Below are 17,153 nucleotides of genomic sequence, written 5' to 3'. Positions count from 1 at the left end.
AACTAACCCCGATTCCATGCTTAGTATGTGGTTGACTTTGGGTGAATGTGAGATCCAAGGTCTTCCATTTCTCTGTGTCTGCTTTCGTTTCTTCCTGAAAATATTTTTTTTTTAGCCCATTCTCCATATATCACTTTGCTGTGAAACCTTTCTGAGCTGCCTCTGTTCCTCAGTGACAGTTAGCTCCCCCTTCCTTGGGGCTTCCATGCTGCTGTAACACTAGGCACGCTGACTTTTGTCTATGGCAGTTGTATCTTAAAGATCAAGCAGACCTAGAAATAGCCCATTCTCAGAAACAGAGCTGAGGAATAGCACCTCCATTCTTTTGGGTCAACTTCTTCCATGTCTTTTCTTTATCTCCACTCCCTCAGCAGGTGTAGCTTTTCTTCAAGTTTCTTAAAAATCTGAAAACCTAAGGGTCACTAAGATTGAGTAAAATACCTCTTCCCTGCAACTGGCTGGTTTATTTCTTGATTTTATGGAAGACAGTCCAGACACAGACCCGTTTTCCTTCATTACCTTCATGAAGGCAGCTCCTGGCAGTGGGAGAGTGCGGGAGTCCAAGCCAGAGGAAGACCTTTCAAGTGGCATTAAGTACTTAAGAGGATGCCTGAGGCCAGTTCCTGAGTCTTGCTTCTGGATTGTGTATGAGGAGTGTCAGGAAACAGAACAAAAATTCTCTGTCCTCAAGACACATGGAGAGCATTCCACTCAAACCAAAAGTGCCCCTTTCACAAACGCTGCAGGACTCAGCACAGGCCTGGGGACTTGAAGGATGCCCATCACAGTCTTGGAGCCACAGGCTCCATCTGTCTCCACCTTTGCCTCATTTTGGGGCCTGAGGATGATGTCCAGTTGTGCTCTGAAGTTCTCATTAGAGGCCAAGCATAGGGAGGGGGAGTAGGGGGAGCTGATGCTTCACTTAGCACGGTCCTTTTTACTCTTCTCCTAGCAGGGGCTTAAGGATGCTCCCTGACCAAAAGTGTCTCTCCCCTTTATTAGTTAATTTCACTAATACTAATGCTATGAAGATAAAATATAGGGAGATACAAGAGTATATAATAGAAGGCTTGGCTTGTTCTGGGGGTCATGGAAGCCTTCCCAGAGGAGGTGAAATTTCAGCTAAGATCTGAAGGATAAAATTGATTTTTTAAATGCAAAAGAGGATGATCATTCAGGCAGAGGGAACAGCACGTGCAAAGTCGCTGAAACAGGAGGGACCATGCGCATTTGAAGAACTTAGAGAAGGCCAGCATGGCTGAAGCATGGTGAGTAAGGTAGCTTGTGTGCCTTAAGATAAGGATGGAGAGTGAGGCAAGAACCACATCACACATGGCCTTTAGTGCAGGGTTAGAGGTCTTGGACTTTATCCTGAAACAATGGAAATCCACTGAATGGCTCTAAACAGGAAAGTAAAATGATTGATTAACATGTTTTTTCAAAGATCAGACATTGTTCAGTGTGTATAATTTGTTTCTATACATATGTATATGCTGGTGTATGAATTGAACAGTCCTGGAAGGGTATATAGCAGGGGTCCCCAACCCCCGGGCCGCGGACCGGTAGTAGTGCATGGCCTGTTAGGAGCCAGGCCGCACAGTAGGAGGTGAGCGGCCGGTGAGGGAGTGAAGCTTAATCTGTCACTCCCCATCGCTCACAATTCCGCCCAAACCAGCCCCTCCCTCCCCATCCCCCCATCCCCCCCCACCCCCGCCCGTGGAAAAATTGCCTTCCACGAAACTGGTGCCTGGTGCCAAAAAGGTTGGGGACCACTGGTATATAAGAAATTCTTAACAGTGCTACTTCTGAGGAGGGGGACAGGGCAGAAGTGGAAGGAAGATTTTTATTTTTCATTTCATACTCTTTTGTTGCTTAGAATGGGGAAATCTTTCTAAAAGCTCTTCAGACAGCTCACATTTCATTGGCTAGAACTGGATGATGTGGCCGTTCCTAAACCATTCACATGCCGAGGGGAGGGGTTGCCATGAGTGGCTTAGAGTGGAATGGATATGGGAAATTCAAATGCAAGCATCCACCATAACCTGGCAGGCTAGTGATAATGGCTTTTTCAAAAGACCTAACTCTTAGCACCCCTCAGGTAAAAATATATAGCATGTCACTTCCTTCACTGATGCAATGGGTCATCTGACCTTGGCCTTGGACTTCATGTCATGGACAGTGTTTGCTAGGATCTTGGGCCCTTTTCCCCACCATGGCCTTGTAGGCCATAGAACTGTACTGACCTCAGCCTGGGGCTTTCCCACAGTCTGTTCCCCTTTCCCCAAGGAAAATAAGATGGATTTTTCTTTTCGTGTAACATAAATAAGTGCTCCATGACAAACGTCCTTTCTTCCACTTATTCCTTTGCAATTGTCGGCTCTGGATCTTTTAAGCCTCTACCTTTGTCTCACAGAGTAAAAATGATAGGAGAATGAGAAATCAATTAGGTAGCAAGAAAATAACCATAGCTAAAGTAAAGCAGTTACACCAGGGCTAAAAACCTTTCCCAGCAACAGTTAGATAGTTGTGTCAAATAAATTTTGAAATAACAGGAGTTGTGTTGACCCAGAAAAACAGTGTATTGCCTTTATTGTCAGTCACTGTGGTTTCAAGTCTTGGGAGCCTGATTTAATTAATGAAAGAACAGCTAAATCTTTATCCATACACAGCTCTCATGACAGTTTGCCACTGACAATACAACTCCTTTCTTCCTCTCTTTCCCTCCCTCTCTGCCTTTCTTCCTTCCTTCTTTCCTTTCACATATATTTATGGAGTATCTACCATATGCCAGAAACTGATCTAGACACTAAATAGCCAGAAATTTCCATACTAGGGGTGTGTGTGTCTCTGTGTGTGAGAGAGAGAGAGAGAGAGAGACAGAGGTGGAGTGACATACTTCTGTCTGATTGATGAAGTTCATCAGTCAGGTCTGCATTGTTTATTTAATCAAACATTTATGAAGTGTCCATTATGTGCTGGGTTTGGAGTCTAGAGATTAAGAGACAAGAGTCCATGTACTCAAGAAATGTAGCCACACTAGCAGGCAGTGACTCTCCCACGAAGCCTTAATGGCAACATGGACAAGCTGAGGCGGGATGTGGCCTAGGATTGGCAGGGGCAGCTCCGTGTGGGGTTGGTATTTGAAATGAGACAGAAAGAATGTGAATCATTTTGCCAGAAGCAAGGCAGGGTGAGTCTGGAGGAGTGCTCAGGCATAAGGAGTGATGTGCACAAAAGCCCAGGGGTGAGAGGAGTGTGGGGTGTTACGGAAACAAGAGATGGCTTGTTCTGGCTGCAGAAGTGGGTGCAAGGAGAGTGTGTGAGCAGCTTCTCCAGGAATAGCCGCGGAATCTGAAAAGGACCAGCGATCTGTCTTAGCAGATATTAAATGTATATACAGCTATGGTAATTAAAACAATGTGGTGTTAGGGGCAGAAAAACCACTAATTTAGTTATTTGTGTGTTTTCTCTTTTTCTTAATTATGTCAATCACTACTAACTGGAAACAAAATGAAACCATATTCAAAGTGAAGAAACAAATGACAAATTAGGGGAATTTTTGCAACATATTAAAAAAGAAAAAGGTTATTGCACAAAAAATTCTCTAAAGATAGAGAATAGAGAAAATAAAAACAGAATAAAGTGAAGGGAATAGAAAGCTCCGAAACAATAAGAGCATTTATAATATAAATATGCATATGATAAAATTACCATTTCATACCATAGAGAAAAGATAAATCATTCAGTAAGTGATATTGGGACAAATGACCCAGCATTTAAAAAAAAACCAAACAAATTTAACTTAGATCTCTAATTCATATTACATAAAAATCAAATTAAACATCAAAATCAAATAAAAAATATTTTAAGGTGATATTTTTAACATGCTCTCAACACTGAGACAATTTCCTAAGAAAGAAAAGAAATGAAAAAATGTAAAGAAAATTGTGTGTAGATGTGAATACATTAAAATACAAAATGCTTATATATTACAGAAAAGCCATATACATTTCATTCATATTTTCACATGCATTTATATAAAGTTTTGCAAAGTGCTTTCCTATGATTCTTTTTTTAAATCGAGTCATTTGACTTTCTAATTTAGGTATTCATGATTTCTCTCCTTGATTATGTCAGTCTTATTAACTGAAAGCAAAATAAAATCACATTCAAAATGAAAAGGCAAACTAGGGACAAACTAGGGAAATATCCTAATCGTATAAAAATAGGAAAAGTTTTTATATAAAAAAATCTCTAAAGAGAGAGAATAGAGAAAATAAAATAAAATGGAGAAAAACGGGTAAAAGAATACGAATAGGTAATTTACTTAAAAAACAAAAATAATAACGAACATATAAAATGTGTTCAACCTCATCTGTGATGAAAGAAATGCGAATTAAAACAATAGTATATATGTATTTTTGCCTATCAATTTGGTAAGAATATACATATATATATGTATATATATATCTGTATATAAATGTGTCACGCATGAACAACAATAAAGCATGAGGCATGGTTAATAAAGGGCATGAACACCTTATTTGTGTTGTTTCTTTTGTCTGCTCAATCTTGGAATTACGAATTTAACCTTATCTGAAAGAGTCACCAGCAACAGAATCACGCTCAGGGTACCAAAGTGTGATTAAGAAAAACAACAACAACAAAAAGAGTTGAGCTTTAGCTCTGATATGAAATTATAGCAACTTATCCCTCAACTAGCTGGCAAACAGATCCTTCACAAAACTCCATCTGGGCCTGGTCTTGGTTCAAGAAGCGGGGAGTTGCTATGCTGCATCCCCCAGAGAGAAGCTTTCTCTCCCGCAGAAGCCTGGCCACGGAAGAGGAAGAGGGAAGATGATGACTGAGTAGGTAGGAAATGCTTCAGGGAAGCTCAAGGACAGACAGAGCAAGGTCACTGAATTTTCATGGTTCTACCCCAGCGGGAAGCAAGGAGCAGGATTTACTGAGGCCTTTGTCTGACAAGGGCTGAGAGATTTTGAAATCATCCCCTTTAATCATTAAATTAGACTTTGCGTTTCCCAAGAACACTACAAAAATGCACAAGTTGGGCCATGGGCAAGTTGGAGGAGAAGAAGAGGCAGCTCGAATTAATGGGGGAAATTTCAGACAGTGAAAGCCCCGCATGAGGGATCTGGCCAGACAGCACGTTGTGAGCCTGCGGTTCACGGCTGCATCCGCCCTGCTGAGCAGGGGTTTTGACTGATTTCAGGAGCTGATGGGAGATTAATCAGGAGAGAAGCAGGGACATTTGCTGCCACCGAAATCGTTATGTCAGTTGCCTGTGACGGCCTGAGTCACTTCCTTACAAATACTTTCTTACTGCTGCAACTGGCCTCTTTCCTCTTCCATGGGCTTCTTTTAATGTGGCTGTTACTTACCTTTGATTGATTGTCTAAATAACCTTCATCTTCCCTTCAGGTTTCCCCCCAGATTCAGCTTGGTGGAGAGGAGAGCAGTAAGTTGAAATACAATATAGATGTTAACTTGTAGATTGAGCAGAGATGACTGGACAATATCTAATCTCAGTAAGGCTGAGGGGCTAACTGTGGGAATCACTCTGCTCCTGTCCAGCTCTACCTCTGATGCTGATGGAGAGCAAGTCATTTTGCGTCTTTTAGTCCTAAGTCTACTCGTGAAAAGTTTAGGGGCTGGACTATGTGGTGGATAACATTTTTTTCCAGCTTTAGTATCTTAAGGGACTAAAGACGAACAAAGAGCAAGAACAAGAGGTTCCTATAATGTCAGAAAACACTTGAAAAATACCCAACCACTTAATCTAAGAAATGCACATTGAAACAATGAGGTACTTTTTTAAACCTCTGTGGTCAGCAAAGACTTAATAAAGAAATGATACCACCTTCCTCTGGATCAGGGGAGGAAAAATGAGAGCTCTTGTTTACTGTTGGCAGGAATACACATTTTTTAATAGGGCAGTTTATGCATATGCATCAAAAGTCTTAAAATGAGCATCATCTGTGATCTAGCAATTTCATTAGAATGAGTTCTGAGGAAATAATCAGAGACTCATGAATAATTTTAAGTACAAAGATTTTTATCACAGCATTATTTATGCTATTGAAACCCAAAGGCTGATCTTCCTTTGCCCAGGACGAATTACATGACACTCGATGGCAGGCTTGGGGACACTCAGAAGGTGCAGGATGAGCAAGGCCCATGTACATACTCAACATGCCAGGTGTCTCCCTGCACTTCCTGATCCCATCCACCCGTGCAGAGCCATCTCTTTCAGAGATGATCCTGCCATCTGACCAAGGGAGACCCTGCCTTGTCCCGGTGGTTGTGGTCTTCTCTGTTGAAAGACCGTCTTTGGCCCACCATTGGCTGCAGGACAAAGGGAACATACTATGGCTTGGTTCCTAAGGCCCTTCACAATTGAGTCTCACCCCATCCAGAAAGAGCGTATTGCCAACTTCTTTTCCATTGGCACTGCCTGCCTGTCCTTTCCTGTCACCATACGCACTCTGACCCCTGGTTACCAGGGAAACTGCTTTCTCTCCACCATCCCCTTCTCCCATCTGAAGCCTTCCCTCCTTCAAAGGATGCCTCCAAGAAGTGTTCCCTGCCATTATTTGACCTCATCGCATACATTGTCTAGCATATTTTTGTGTGTTCTTCATTTTTTTTGCTCAGTTTTGTTTCAAGTTTGTCTTTTCGATTATATATTTGAAAGGTTGCATGATATAGGAGAAAGAACAGGGTATGGAATCAGACAAACCTGGGGTTAAATCCTGCGTCATGTTGGGTAAGTTACTTAACCTCTCTGAGTTTGAGTTTGATCACTTATAAGATGGGGATAATAGTTATTTCATAGAGCTGTAGTGTGGTTGATGAGATCAATGTTAACCACTTGGTACAATGCCTGCCCCACAGCACATACTCAGAAAATGTCAGTTCCCTCCTCTTTATCCCACTTTGGAGGAGTTGAGCTTAGCAGGGAGCAGCTTTAGATAAAATCTTGTCCCCTAGCCCGTTCCCCAAAGGACACTAGGAGCAGTGAGTGACCTGTAAGGGAGGAGAGCAGCAGTTGGTGAACCGGGAAAGCCCCTGTATGGGTCTGGCCTGCTGGCCTCTTACCTGATGATTGTCAGGGGGATGAAGTACACCAGGAAGGCCACGATGGTCATGTATGGGGTCCAGTAGGAGTCGTCGGGCCACAGGGCCCAGCACTGAACTTCACCATTGGAGAGTTTTCTTTTCCCAAATATGATAAGGGTGGGAATGGAGAACAGGAAAGAGAGGCTCCAGGCAATCACGCTGAGGACCTTGGCCTGCTTTTCTGCTCAGAGAAAAGAAAGGGATGCTTGGGCATCTGGAAACATCCTTTGGGGGCACGCTTGGTGTCTAGTGTGGAAAAAGATCATGGTGGAAGAGGGATTCTGGAACTCTCAGAGCCTCAGTTTCCTCATGCATAAAATGGGGATAATAGGACCAGCATCTAAGGCTGATGCAGGGATTAAAAAGAGTATGCTTACACAGAAGCTAGAACACTGCCTGGCATAAGGTCAGTGTTCCCCAGTTTCTCCTCTTTTTCTTCCCCGATTTACCTGCTTGACTTGAGATGCTGATGCATCCATTCCTAAAGTATTACGGAGCTCAGTTTGTACCGCATACATTTGATAGGTTGCTGTGCGAATGCTTGTCTCTTGTACCTTGCCCATCCTCAAAGGCAAGGATGGGACCTTTGGTCTGTCTGTCATCCTTCTCTCGTACCTAGCACTGTGAAGCACTGTGACAGTGTTTGAAAGCTGTTTGCCAAACGTTGAGTAACCTTCTTTCATTTGAAGGAACAAGGGAGGAATTGTAAGGCAGAGAAAGAACACTGGACTTGGTTCTGGAGAGCAGGGTTCATTCAAACCAAGCCCCGAAGCCTGGTAGATATGACCCTACACACTAGATTTGGGCTCTTTCAGATGTGATATTTTGACCTTGGGCAAATCACTCAGTCTCAGCCTGAGTTCTTCTCTTAAGTGGGATTAAAAAGAAATACACACTCTGCTCACCTAACCAAGTCATGATGGGGCTAGAGAGAGACAATTAGTATACATGAGAGTGCTTTTTGAAAACAGTTGTTTTGATGTGATGCCTTCTGTTAAGCTGTCGTTGAAGGTCTTCATCCCCATGGTAGCTCTGCTGTCTGTGCTGACTGGTCCTGGTGGCCCTTCTTCATCCAGGGACAGGAGACCTCCCTCCACCTTCCAACTTTCAAATTGGAAAGCAGGTGCATGTTTCTGGGTGGGGAGGGAAATGTAGAGTCCGGTGGTATCGTAGAGAGGTGTGTAGGGTGTGGTCAAGGAGCTATAAAAAGTGAGAACAATTCTAGAAGAAACTAGGGACTCTAGTAGAATCTTGAATCCCAAATACTTGGGAGAATAATATCTGGGGTTCTGTTCTTGCTGAACTGTCACTCTGAAAAGAGTTATTAGAAAGATTTAGAAAACAGATACTACTGGCACACTGAACAAGCAGGAACCTTGGGGTGGAATTATAATACAGTCTTTTTAGGTCTTTCCGTCGTCCCCGTACATGGATCCAGTGATCCAGTGGAGTGGGAGCTCTTCTGCCTCTGTTTGAAAACTCAGCCCCTTGGTGTCAGTGATAATTAGGCAGTTAAAAAAACCCCTGCAGTCACCTTAAGTGGTAAACAGTGCTTCAATGTAGTAATGAACTTAAAAATTAATAAGTAGAATCCCAGATAAAAATAAAGATTCAAAATTCCTAAGATGACTTCAAGTTAAGTCTTCTCTCCTCAGATGGGCCTGCATCAGGCATGAACCTGGAGTCTGGGAAGGGGGCCGAGCCCTCTGCTTGCTTTTCTCATCTGCTGTTCCTACTCCTCCTCCAGACTGCCAACAAGTCTGGGGCCTCTCTAAGCTGGGGTGCGGGGGGCAAGGAGGGGAGAGGGGACAGGAGAGCTCTTACTTGACTAGTAGTGTCACAAGATGGCTTTTTGTCCTGGCTCCTGTTTAAGGCGGATGCTTCATCTCCTGAGGAACTTTCCCGGGTTCTCTGGAAACTCCTCTCCAGTTTCCAGTTGCCTTACTTGGTTGGCCTCTTTCCACTGGCTGGCTGCTCCCATTCCTCCCTGGTAACCTCCAGCCTCTTTCCTTTTCATGTTCTGGTAGCTCAGGCTGAGGCTGGGTGACAGCCAGGATCTTCCAGACCTGTCCTGGAGCAGGTCCACAAAATAAACCCTCCAAGGGCCAGTGTGTGAAGTGCAATTTAAAAAACACAGACAAAATAACATTTTTCCATGGTTAAACTAAACTCCAATTTTTCAAAGTATTATTTAAATTGTTTCCAATTATTTTGTATTATAAATAATTCATATGCATCTCTTTGCACTGCTCTGGTTATTTCCTTAGGATGAACTCTTAGAAACTGAAGGTTTGGGCAAATATAGCTAAGTTTCCCCCAAGGTGTCTACAATTTATGGCTCCCACTGGAAGTGTACGGAAGTGTCCTTTTCCTTATAGTCGCCCAACACTGAGGATTCTTCCTCTTAGTCTAGTTATCTTGTTGGTAAGATTTCCTATCCAAATGTTTAATCTTGCAGTTCTTCAATTAGCAGAAACAATAAGGGAAATAAAAATAGTTTTTACTAAATACAGATTTTAAAATTATTTATAAATAGTAAACATACTTAAAAAGCAAAATGACAAATAGGAAATATTTGTATGTGACAAGCAAAGGGCTAATATCCTTCTTATAAAGAACTCTGGCAAAGAAATAAGATCACACCAATTGAAAAAGTGGGCAAAGGACATGACAAAATTATGAGAAATTTTTAAGAAACAAAGCGACAAATAAATGAACGATATATAGAAATGATCTTTTTGACCACTAAAGAACTGCAAGATTTCTCTCCTAGAAAGATATTTTCCTCACCAAAATGATGAAAGTTTTACCGATACCCATACCCTCTCATGTTTAAAATTTTTGCTTTTTCAATCCAATTGGAATTTACTTTGTAATGAACTGTGACATGTAGTGATCTATTTTTTTAAAATGGCTAGACAGCTATGCTAACACCATACACTGGCAAATTCATTCTTTTCTAACTGATTTGGAATTCTATATGCTTTAGATAGGTTCCAGTATCATATTGTTATAACTATCAAAGTTTTATATTATATTTTCATACCTGGCACTATATCTCGCTCTTCATTATGGGTTGATGTTTTTCTAATTATTCTCACAGTTATTTTTACTAAAGAGCTTTAAAACTGACAACTCCTCTGGAGTTGCTGGCTAAGGAAATTACCACTTTAGTAAAAAGCAATAAAACACCAGTAAAAATTCCCGACCCCCCATTTCTGCTCTCCTTCCCTTGGTTTTGTTACCATTGCTATGTGCTTGCTCAGCCACTGGAGGGTTCCCCCTGGCTTCCACTGGCTCCATTTTCTGTGCTGCTCTGTGGGGAATCTCTTTCTCCCGCCTTCTCTCAGCTCCGTCACATAAACCCCCAGCCCTGCCCCTCACAGCTGCCCTTACCTTCCAACGTGCTGGAACACCAAGGTGACTCTAGCCCAGGGTTCCCTGGACCTTCTTACACCCTGTTCCACCAACTACCACATCCTATAACCGTGCGGATCTTTTCAACTTCCTGCAAGGCCATGCAGCTTTCCTAGGGGGCTTGGCATCCTTGTTAATATTTAATCTGCTCCCTGTGTGCTGGGAATTCCTTGAAGTTTCTGGTCTTTGGATGGTGTCTTTCCTTGGCTCCCATCCCAGCTGCAGGTCTCCTCCTATTTGTATGCTTCTTCCATGACTTCAGTTGGGATTGGGCAGAGGAAGGGAAGATGGCTAATTTCTGTTTCCAAGCTTGCATCTTTCCCTGAAGCTATTAGAGATGATTATTTGCCAAGTGCCCTAAATGAAGCGTCTATTAATTTTATAGTGAGGAAGTAAATTGCTTTACATCTTTTAAAGAACACTATAATATTCATTCCTGCCTTTCCTGTAACTTAGGACATGATTTATAATATTGCACAATATCTCCCAGAACCAGTCATATTTCCCATAAGCTAAACAGTTGATTAATTTTTATCTAATGAATACGGTGGTGAGACATGTAACTGACCATGTTTCCCTCTTGACTGTGGATCCCAAAGCCTCAACCTCCAGCAAGTGTCCTGGGACACCCCTCACATGTTTTCTTATACTTATGTTCACTTTACTCCTATTTCTTCTCCTTGAAATACTCTGGTGTGGGTGTCTTTTTGTACACCAAATGCAATCCTTCCCAGAGCCTGCAGGACGTAAATAAGTGGTTGGCTGAGTAAGAGTATCACACTTTTGCATACATATATCATAAAATGTCTCTCCCATTTACCCTCATCCCCTCCCCTGCATCCTTTTCTGCCGGAGAAGATGCTAGAGCATGACACTGTCTGTAAAGCTTGGTGCGAATTGCACACCTTCCTACACTCACACAACCTACAAAAAGCCTGAGAAACAGGTATAAATTCGATCTTAAAATTACTTTCAATTGCACACAACACACTGATATGTTTCTGGTATAAAAATTCCCTAAAGGCATGTAAGTCCCTGTGTTCTCTATGGAGAGTCCAGCTCCCATCCCCAGAGGTGAGGACCAGTTGGTGTGCATTTTTGCGGGCAGTTGTTTATTATTCTGAGACCTCACTTTTTCTTGCATTCTCTCACACTTTTCTCTCTCTGTCTGTACACAATATCTAGCATTGTTTTGAGTTTTTCTTTACAATAATGTTATCATACAGTATGCATACTGCATGTATGTTGTTTTTATTACTCAATATATGATGTAGATGTTTTCATGTCAATGCATATTACTCTCCATGGCTCTACCACCTCCTCACTGAGAGACAGTAATCAAGGACACCTAAACCGAACCCAGACCATCTGGGTTCAAATCCTGCCTCTGCACCTACTAGCTGTGTGACCTTGGGCACACTACTTTAACTCTTTGAATTGTAATTGCCCAGATTAAGATGCAAATAATAATAGAATTTACATCACAGAGCTGTTGTGAGGATTAAAGTATTTAACATATGTAAAGAATTTAGAATCATGAATAGCACATAGTATGCAATCAATGAACCTAAGCTACTGAAACTTCTACATAGGATGCTAGCCTTTCCTCCATTGAGGGACACCAAGGTTAGCATTGAATTCCTGCTATTCTAAGCAATGCTGCAACACACAACACATGCGTGTGCATGCACAGATGTGAGTGTTTGTCCAGAGAAGATACCAAGAAGTAGAATTTCTATGTCAAAAGGCTGCACATTTTATATTTTATTAGATATTATTAAGTTGCCATTCAAAGTATCTGTGTCAGTACTGCCTGATGTATTTAGTAGTATCTGATGACATTAATTCTACTTATTCTAAAGTTCTGCTTGCTCTATTAATTTTGCTTCCTTAGCTGTAAATTCTGCAGAATGGTATTTTAAACGTATTATCTATTTTCCACAGTTTGGCTTTTGTCACATTTTTTGTGATATTTGATTGCACCTCATTTTTGTAGGCAAGGTTTCCTATTAGGTTCTTCATTTTATCAGTTTCACAGCCTGCTTGGGAAAGTGTAGTATGTTGGCTTCTTATTTGCTTTTGGGGGTCAAAGAGGTAAGTGGGCTCTGCCTGTGGGCGGAGTAATAGACAATTAGTCCTGTGACTAGGTACCCACCATCCCTCTAAGCTGTCATTGCTTCCCAGGGCCCCACTCTGTTTCTCCAAATCCAATATCTCCACGACTTGGAAGCAGAGACCTCCATCCCTCCTGCACACCTGGGAAGGGGAAGGGCAGTGGGAAGGGAGATGTGCTGTGATTAAATGTCCTCATTGTACTCCAGGAATCATCCTACCAGTTTCCTTGAGTCCTTCTTGCTCTGGACATTTACACGATCTATTTAGGAAGACCTCTGCCATATTGCTGCATCATCATCTGTGTGTATTGTGGGTTGTGTGGTTTCAGCCTTCCCTCTGACCCATCTGCTTCCTTCTTTCAGGGATTCTTTGCTATCTCTGGATCAAAGAGGGTTTTCCTTGTTTCTATTATAATTATAAATTAAGACATCTTTCCAATTATTTCCATGGTTTTACGGTAAGGAGGGCAAGGTGCTTGTTTCTGGAAAATAAGCAAGTAGAAGTGGGATTGTTCATTAGTTTGGATAGGTATGCGTGTTGACACTGCTCTTAAAAAAAAAAACCAAAAAACCTGGCAGCGTCAGCGTCAAGGTAAATGGTCACAAAGTAGGCCCAGCAAAGCACCTTTCCTAGTGGCTCTTGGCCATCTATAGAAGCCATCAGCATTTTCCCAGGCACCCAAACTTTCTTTTCTGCATCTTTTTGGACAATCAGACTCATGAAGTGGGGGACGAAGTGGGAGAGGAAAAGACCATTACTAAGAGGATAATATTAGTGAAAACCTTCACCCAAGGATAGTACTTGTTTGAGCCAGCTCACCTCCTTGCAGGAACTTCATGGGGTAGACGATGGCATGGTACCTGTCTATGCTGAGGGACACCAGGACATAGGTAGAGGCATAGAGCAGCACAACCTGAAGACAGAAATGAGAGGAGGTGAGTGGCCTCACAGAGGTGAGGAAATGCACATCATGGAAAGAAGAGCATTTTGTGCTATTTAGAAACCTTGGCACTGAACCAGAGGATGGATGACGTTTGGAGTATGGACAGGAATGACTGACTCCCATGTCAGGAAGAAGATTGCTGTTCTTGGTGCTGGGATTTGCACTGCTGGCTGTGACAGGTGAGAGTGCTTCCAGCTCTCGCTTGCTCACTCATTCACTTGGCTTTTCGGAGAGGCCGCATTTCTCCAAGGATCAGTCCCTCTTGACATTTGCGTGGTACATTTGTTTGTAATTGACTTTTAAAGCTAAACTAATTTTCTCTGCCACAATTGACATTCCAGAATAATTAGAAACAAACGTTCATTTGCCTTTTATCAATGTGAGCTGTTGAGAGATGATAGAAGGGATCTGGCTTCAGGGAGCCCATGTGCTGTTTTGAATCATTTATCACCATCTGTGCTGACACTCTCAGAGCTCCCCTGCCTCATCCACTTCTGCAGCAGAGCTGTTCACTAGGGTCAGCCCTTGGGTCCCCTCTTCTGCCTTCCCACCCTCTCTTTTATTAAGCTTACCCATGCCCTTTAGTGATATTTGCATACTTTGCAGAGAAGGAAATTGGGATATAAGAGGTTAATATCTCTTCTGTGAAGAGCATACTCAAGATGTAATTAAATGAAATACCCCTGAAAGGATGATCAGGGTGGAAAATTTTCGAATAATTTTGAGCCTCATTTCTACCAGGAGTCTAGCCATATCACTGCTTTGTAACCTTTGGGTCAAATTCAGAGTGGTAGAAAAGTAGCTCGAAGAGTGAAATCTAAGGGTGAGTGTCTGAATTTCTTCTAAGATGAAATAGAAATAACATGACTTTGGTAGTAACCTTTGTCTGAATTTGTATCTTTTTGTTCATCCCCTGGCTCAGACAAACAACCATCAACTACATCGTTGTTCTTTATTATTTTTATCTCTGTAACACTACCACAAATGCATCCCAGCATCAGTGTTGTAGAAGGTGCCGTAGGGAGGGCGTTCTGAAGACTGATCAGAGATTGAAGGCTCCCCTGAGGGATATAAGAAGAAATTCTCGTCTTGCTAAAAAGGTGATGAACGGTCAGAGAGATAAATGATGGCCAAATTTTACAACAACAAAAATAAGATGACTGTCTCCTTAGAGGAAACTGGGATTTTTATATGGGATCCATGAATACAGAATTGTTAAGGCTGGCCACACTCAGTTGAGGAGATAGCATCAGAGAAGGATGGGAAAGAGAGCTCCCAAGGGCAGAACCCCATCGGGTAGAATGTTGTGATGAGACAGTCATAAGAATGGCGGCATCCGCGGCTGTGTTGAGTGAGATGGCTCACACAAGTTCAGAATCTGAAGCAGGAGGAAAGGTCACAGTAGAGTGCCCAGAGGAGCAGGCAAAGTCGATAAAAAGAGATCTACTTTGAGACACAGTCAAAAAGACTATTTAACTTCAGAAGTCTTCAAACATCTAGGCAGGGTGGGAGGGAGACGCAAGAGGGAGGGGATATGAGGATATATATATATATGTATAGCTGATTCACTTTGTTATACAGCAGCAACTAACACAACAATGTAAAGCAATTATACCTCAATAAAGACGTTAAAAAAAAAAAAATAGAGTGATGGCCAAAGGTATACTGAGCAACTGAAAACTAAAAGAAGGCATTCATTGCAGTACTACTGTTAGACAAATTAAGTTCAAAGAAAATAGCACTACATGGAATAAAGGGATTATTTATATTGGTAATAGATACAAGACACAATGGCAATAGAATATTAATAAACCTAAATGTAACAAGTAACATAACTCTAAATATATAACTAAGATGTTCAAAGTTCTACAGAGGAAAAAATCACAATAATACATAGGTAGAAATAATTAAACAAACTCTAAGAATAATACACATTATTGTAAAATATCTCGGCAATATTTCAAAAATTAGTCATACACTAAACTACCAAGAAGAAAAACCCTCAATAGATTCCAAAAAGTGGAATTTATACAATTCACATATCTAAAACAACAAGCAATAAAAGCTGAAATTAGTATCTTCTTTTTTTAAAAATACCACTTGGAAATTTAAACATCCTTATAATTAACTTGAGTCAAGAAGGAAATTAAAGTATAATTATAGTCAATTCATAAATGTCAACAATGAAAATTCTACACGTCAACAACATATGGGATACCATTTGTAGAACAGATGGCAGCTTGAGGACATATGTCTAAATTCTCACTACCCCACCCTCGATTCTGACAAAAATGACCTAGGAAATATGAAACCAAAAAAAAAAAAAAATCCTTGTAGAAAAGTGAGACTTAAATGCAGAAAACTTAAAAATTTTTATTTAGAAAAATGCCAGATTGGATTCATTTAAAGTAGAATCTCTGGACTGACTTTTAAAAAAAGTCAATATACTTTATTTTTTAGAACAATTTTACTTTTACAGAAAAAATTGAGCAGATAAGACAGAGAGTTTCCATATTAGCCCCCCTTCCCCACACTTTCTCCTCTTATTAACATCTTACATTAGTGTGGTCAATTTTTTAAAATTGATGATCCAATATTGATACATTATTATTAACTAAAGTCCAAGGTTTATATTGAGATTCGCTCTTTGTGTTGTACAGTTCCATGGGTTTTGACAAATGCGTAATGTCATTTGTCCATTATTGCAGTATCATGCAGAAGAGTTTCACTGTCCTAAAAATCCCTTGTGCTTTATCTATTCGATCCCTCCAAATCCCTGGCAACCACTGATCTTTTTACTGTCTCCATGGTTTTTCCTTTTCCAATGTCATGTAGTTATAATCATACAAAAGTAGCCTTTTTAGACTGGCTTCTTTCACCTAGCAAGGTGCATTTAAGATTCCTCCATGACTTTTCATGTCTTGATAGCTCATTTTGGTTTATTTATCCATTCAGCTTTTCAAATTTTTTTTTTTTTAATTTTAATTATTTATTTTTGGCTGTGTTGGGTCTTCGTTTCTGTGCGAGGGCTTTCTCTAGTTATGGCAAGCGAGGGCCACTCTTCATCGCGGTGCGCGGGCCTCTCACTATCGCAGCCTCTCCCGTTGCGGAGCACAGGCTCCAGACGCGCAGGCTCAGTAATTGTGGCTCACAGGCCCAGCCGCTCCGCGGCATGTGGGATCTTCCCAGACCAGGGCTCGAACCCGTGTCCCCTGCATTGGCAGGCGGACTCTCAACCACTGCGCCACCAGGGAAGCCCCTATCCATTCAGCTTTTGAGGGGTATCTTACTTTTAGTTTCTGGCAATTATGAATAAAACTGCTATAAACATTCTTGTGCAGGCTTTCATGTGGATATAAGTTGTCAACTCAATTAGGTAAATACCTAGGAGCACAATTGCTAGATCGTATGGTAAGAGTATATTCAATTTTATAAGAAACTACGAAACTGTCTTCTAAAGTGTACCATTTTGCATTCCCACAAGAAATGAATGAGACCTCCTGTAGCTACACATTCTCAGTACCATTTCATATTGTCA

The 17,153-nt window shown here is 41.4% G+C and overlaps 1 protein-coding gene across 3 annotated transcripts in view; it reads right to left on the bottom strand.

Annotated features, from left to right (window-relative positions):
• NPSR1 (neuropeptide S receptor 1) overlaps positions 1 to 17,153 on the bottom strand; it is a 140,856-nt gene that overhangs the window by 22,422 nt on the left and 101,281 nt on the right. For 2 of the 3 annotated variants that reach the window (XM_068550036.1, XM_068550035.1), the window contains exons 4-5: positions 13,492 to 13,585; positions 7,120 to 7,321 (exon numbers count right to left, since the gene is read on the bottom strand). In XM_068550036.1, coding sequence (XP_068406137.1) covers positions 7,120 to 7,321; positions 13,492 to 13,585 — 296 coding nt within the window. The remainder of the gene's footprint in view (positions 1 to 7,119; positions 7,322 to 13,491; positions 13,586 to 17,153) is intronic. The other variant, XM_068550037.1, reaches the window with a different exon arrangement.

This window comes from Eschrichtius robustus, chromosome 8 (assembly GCF_028021215.1).
Source record: "Eschrichtius robustus isolate mEscRob2 chromosome 8, mEscRob2.pri, whole genome shotgun sequence".
NCBI lineage: Eukaryota > Metazoa > Chordata > Mammalia > Artiodactyla > Eschrichtiidae > Eschrichtius > Eschrichtius robustus.
Note: the sequence above shows the minus strand (reverse complement) of the source record. Positions and strands in the feature narration are given on the sequence as shown.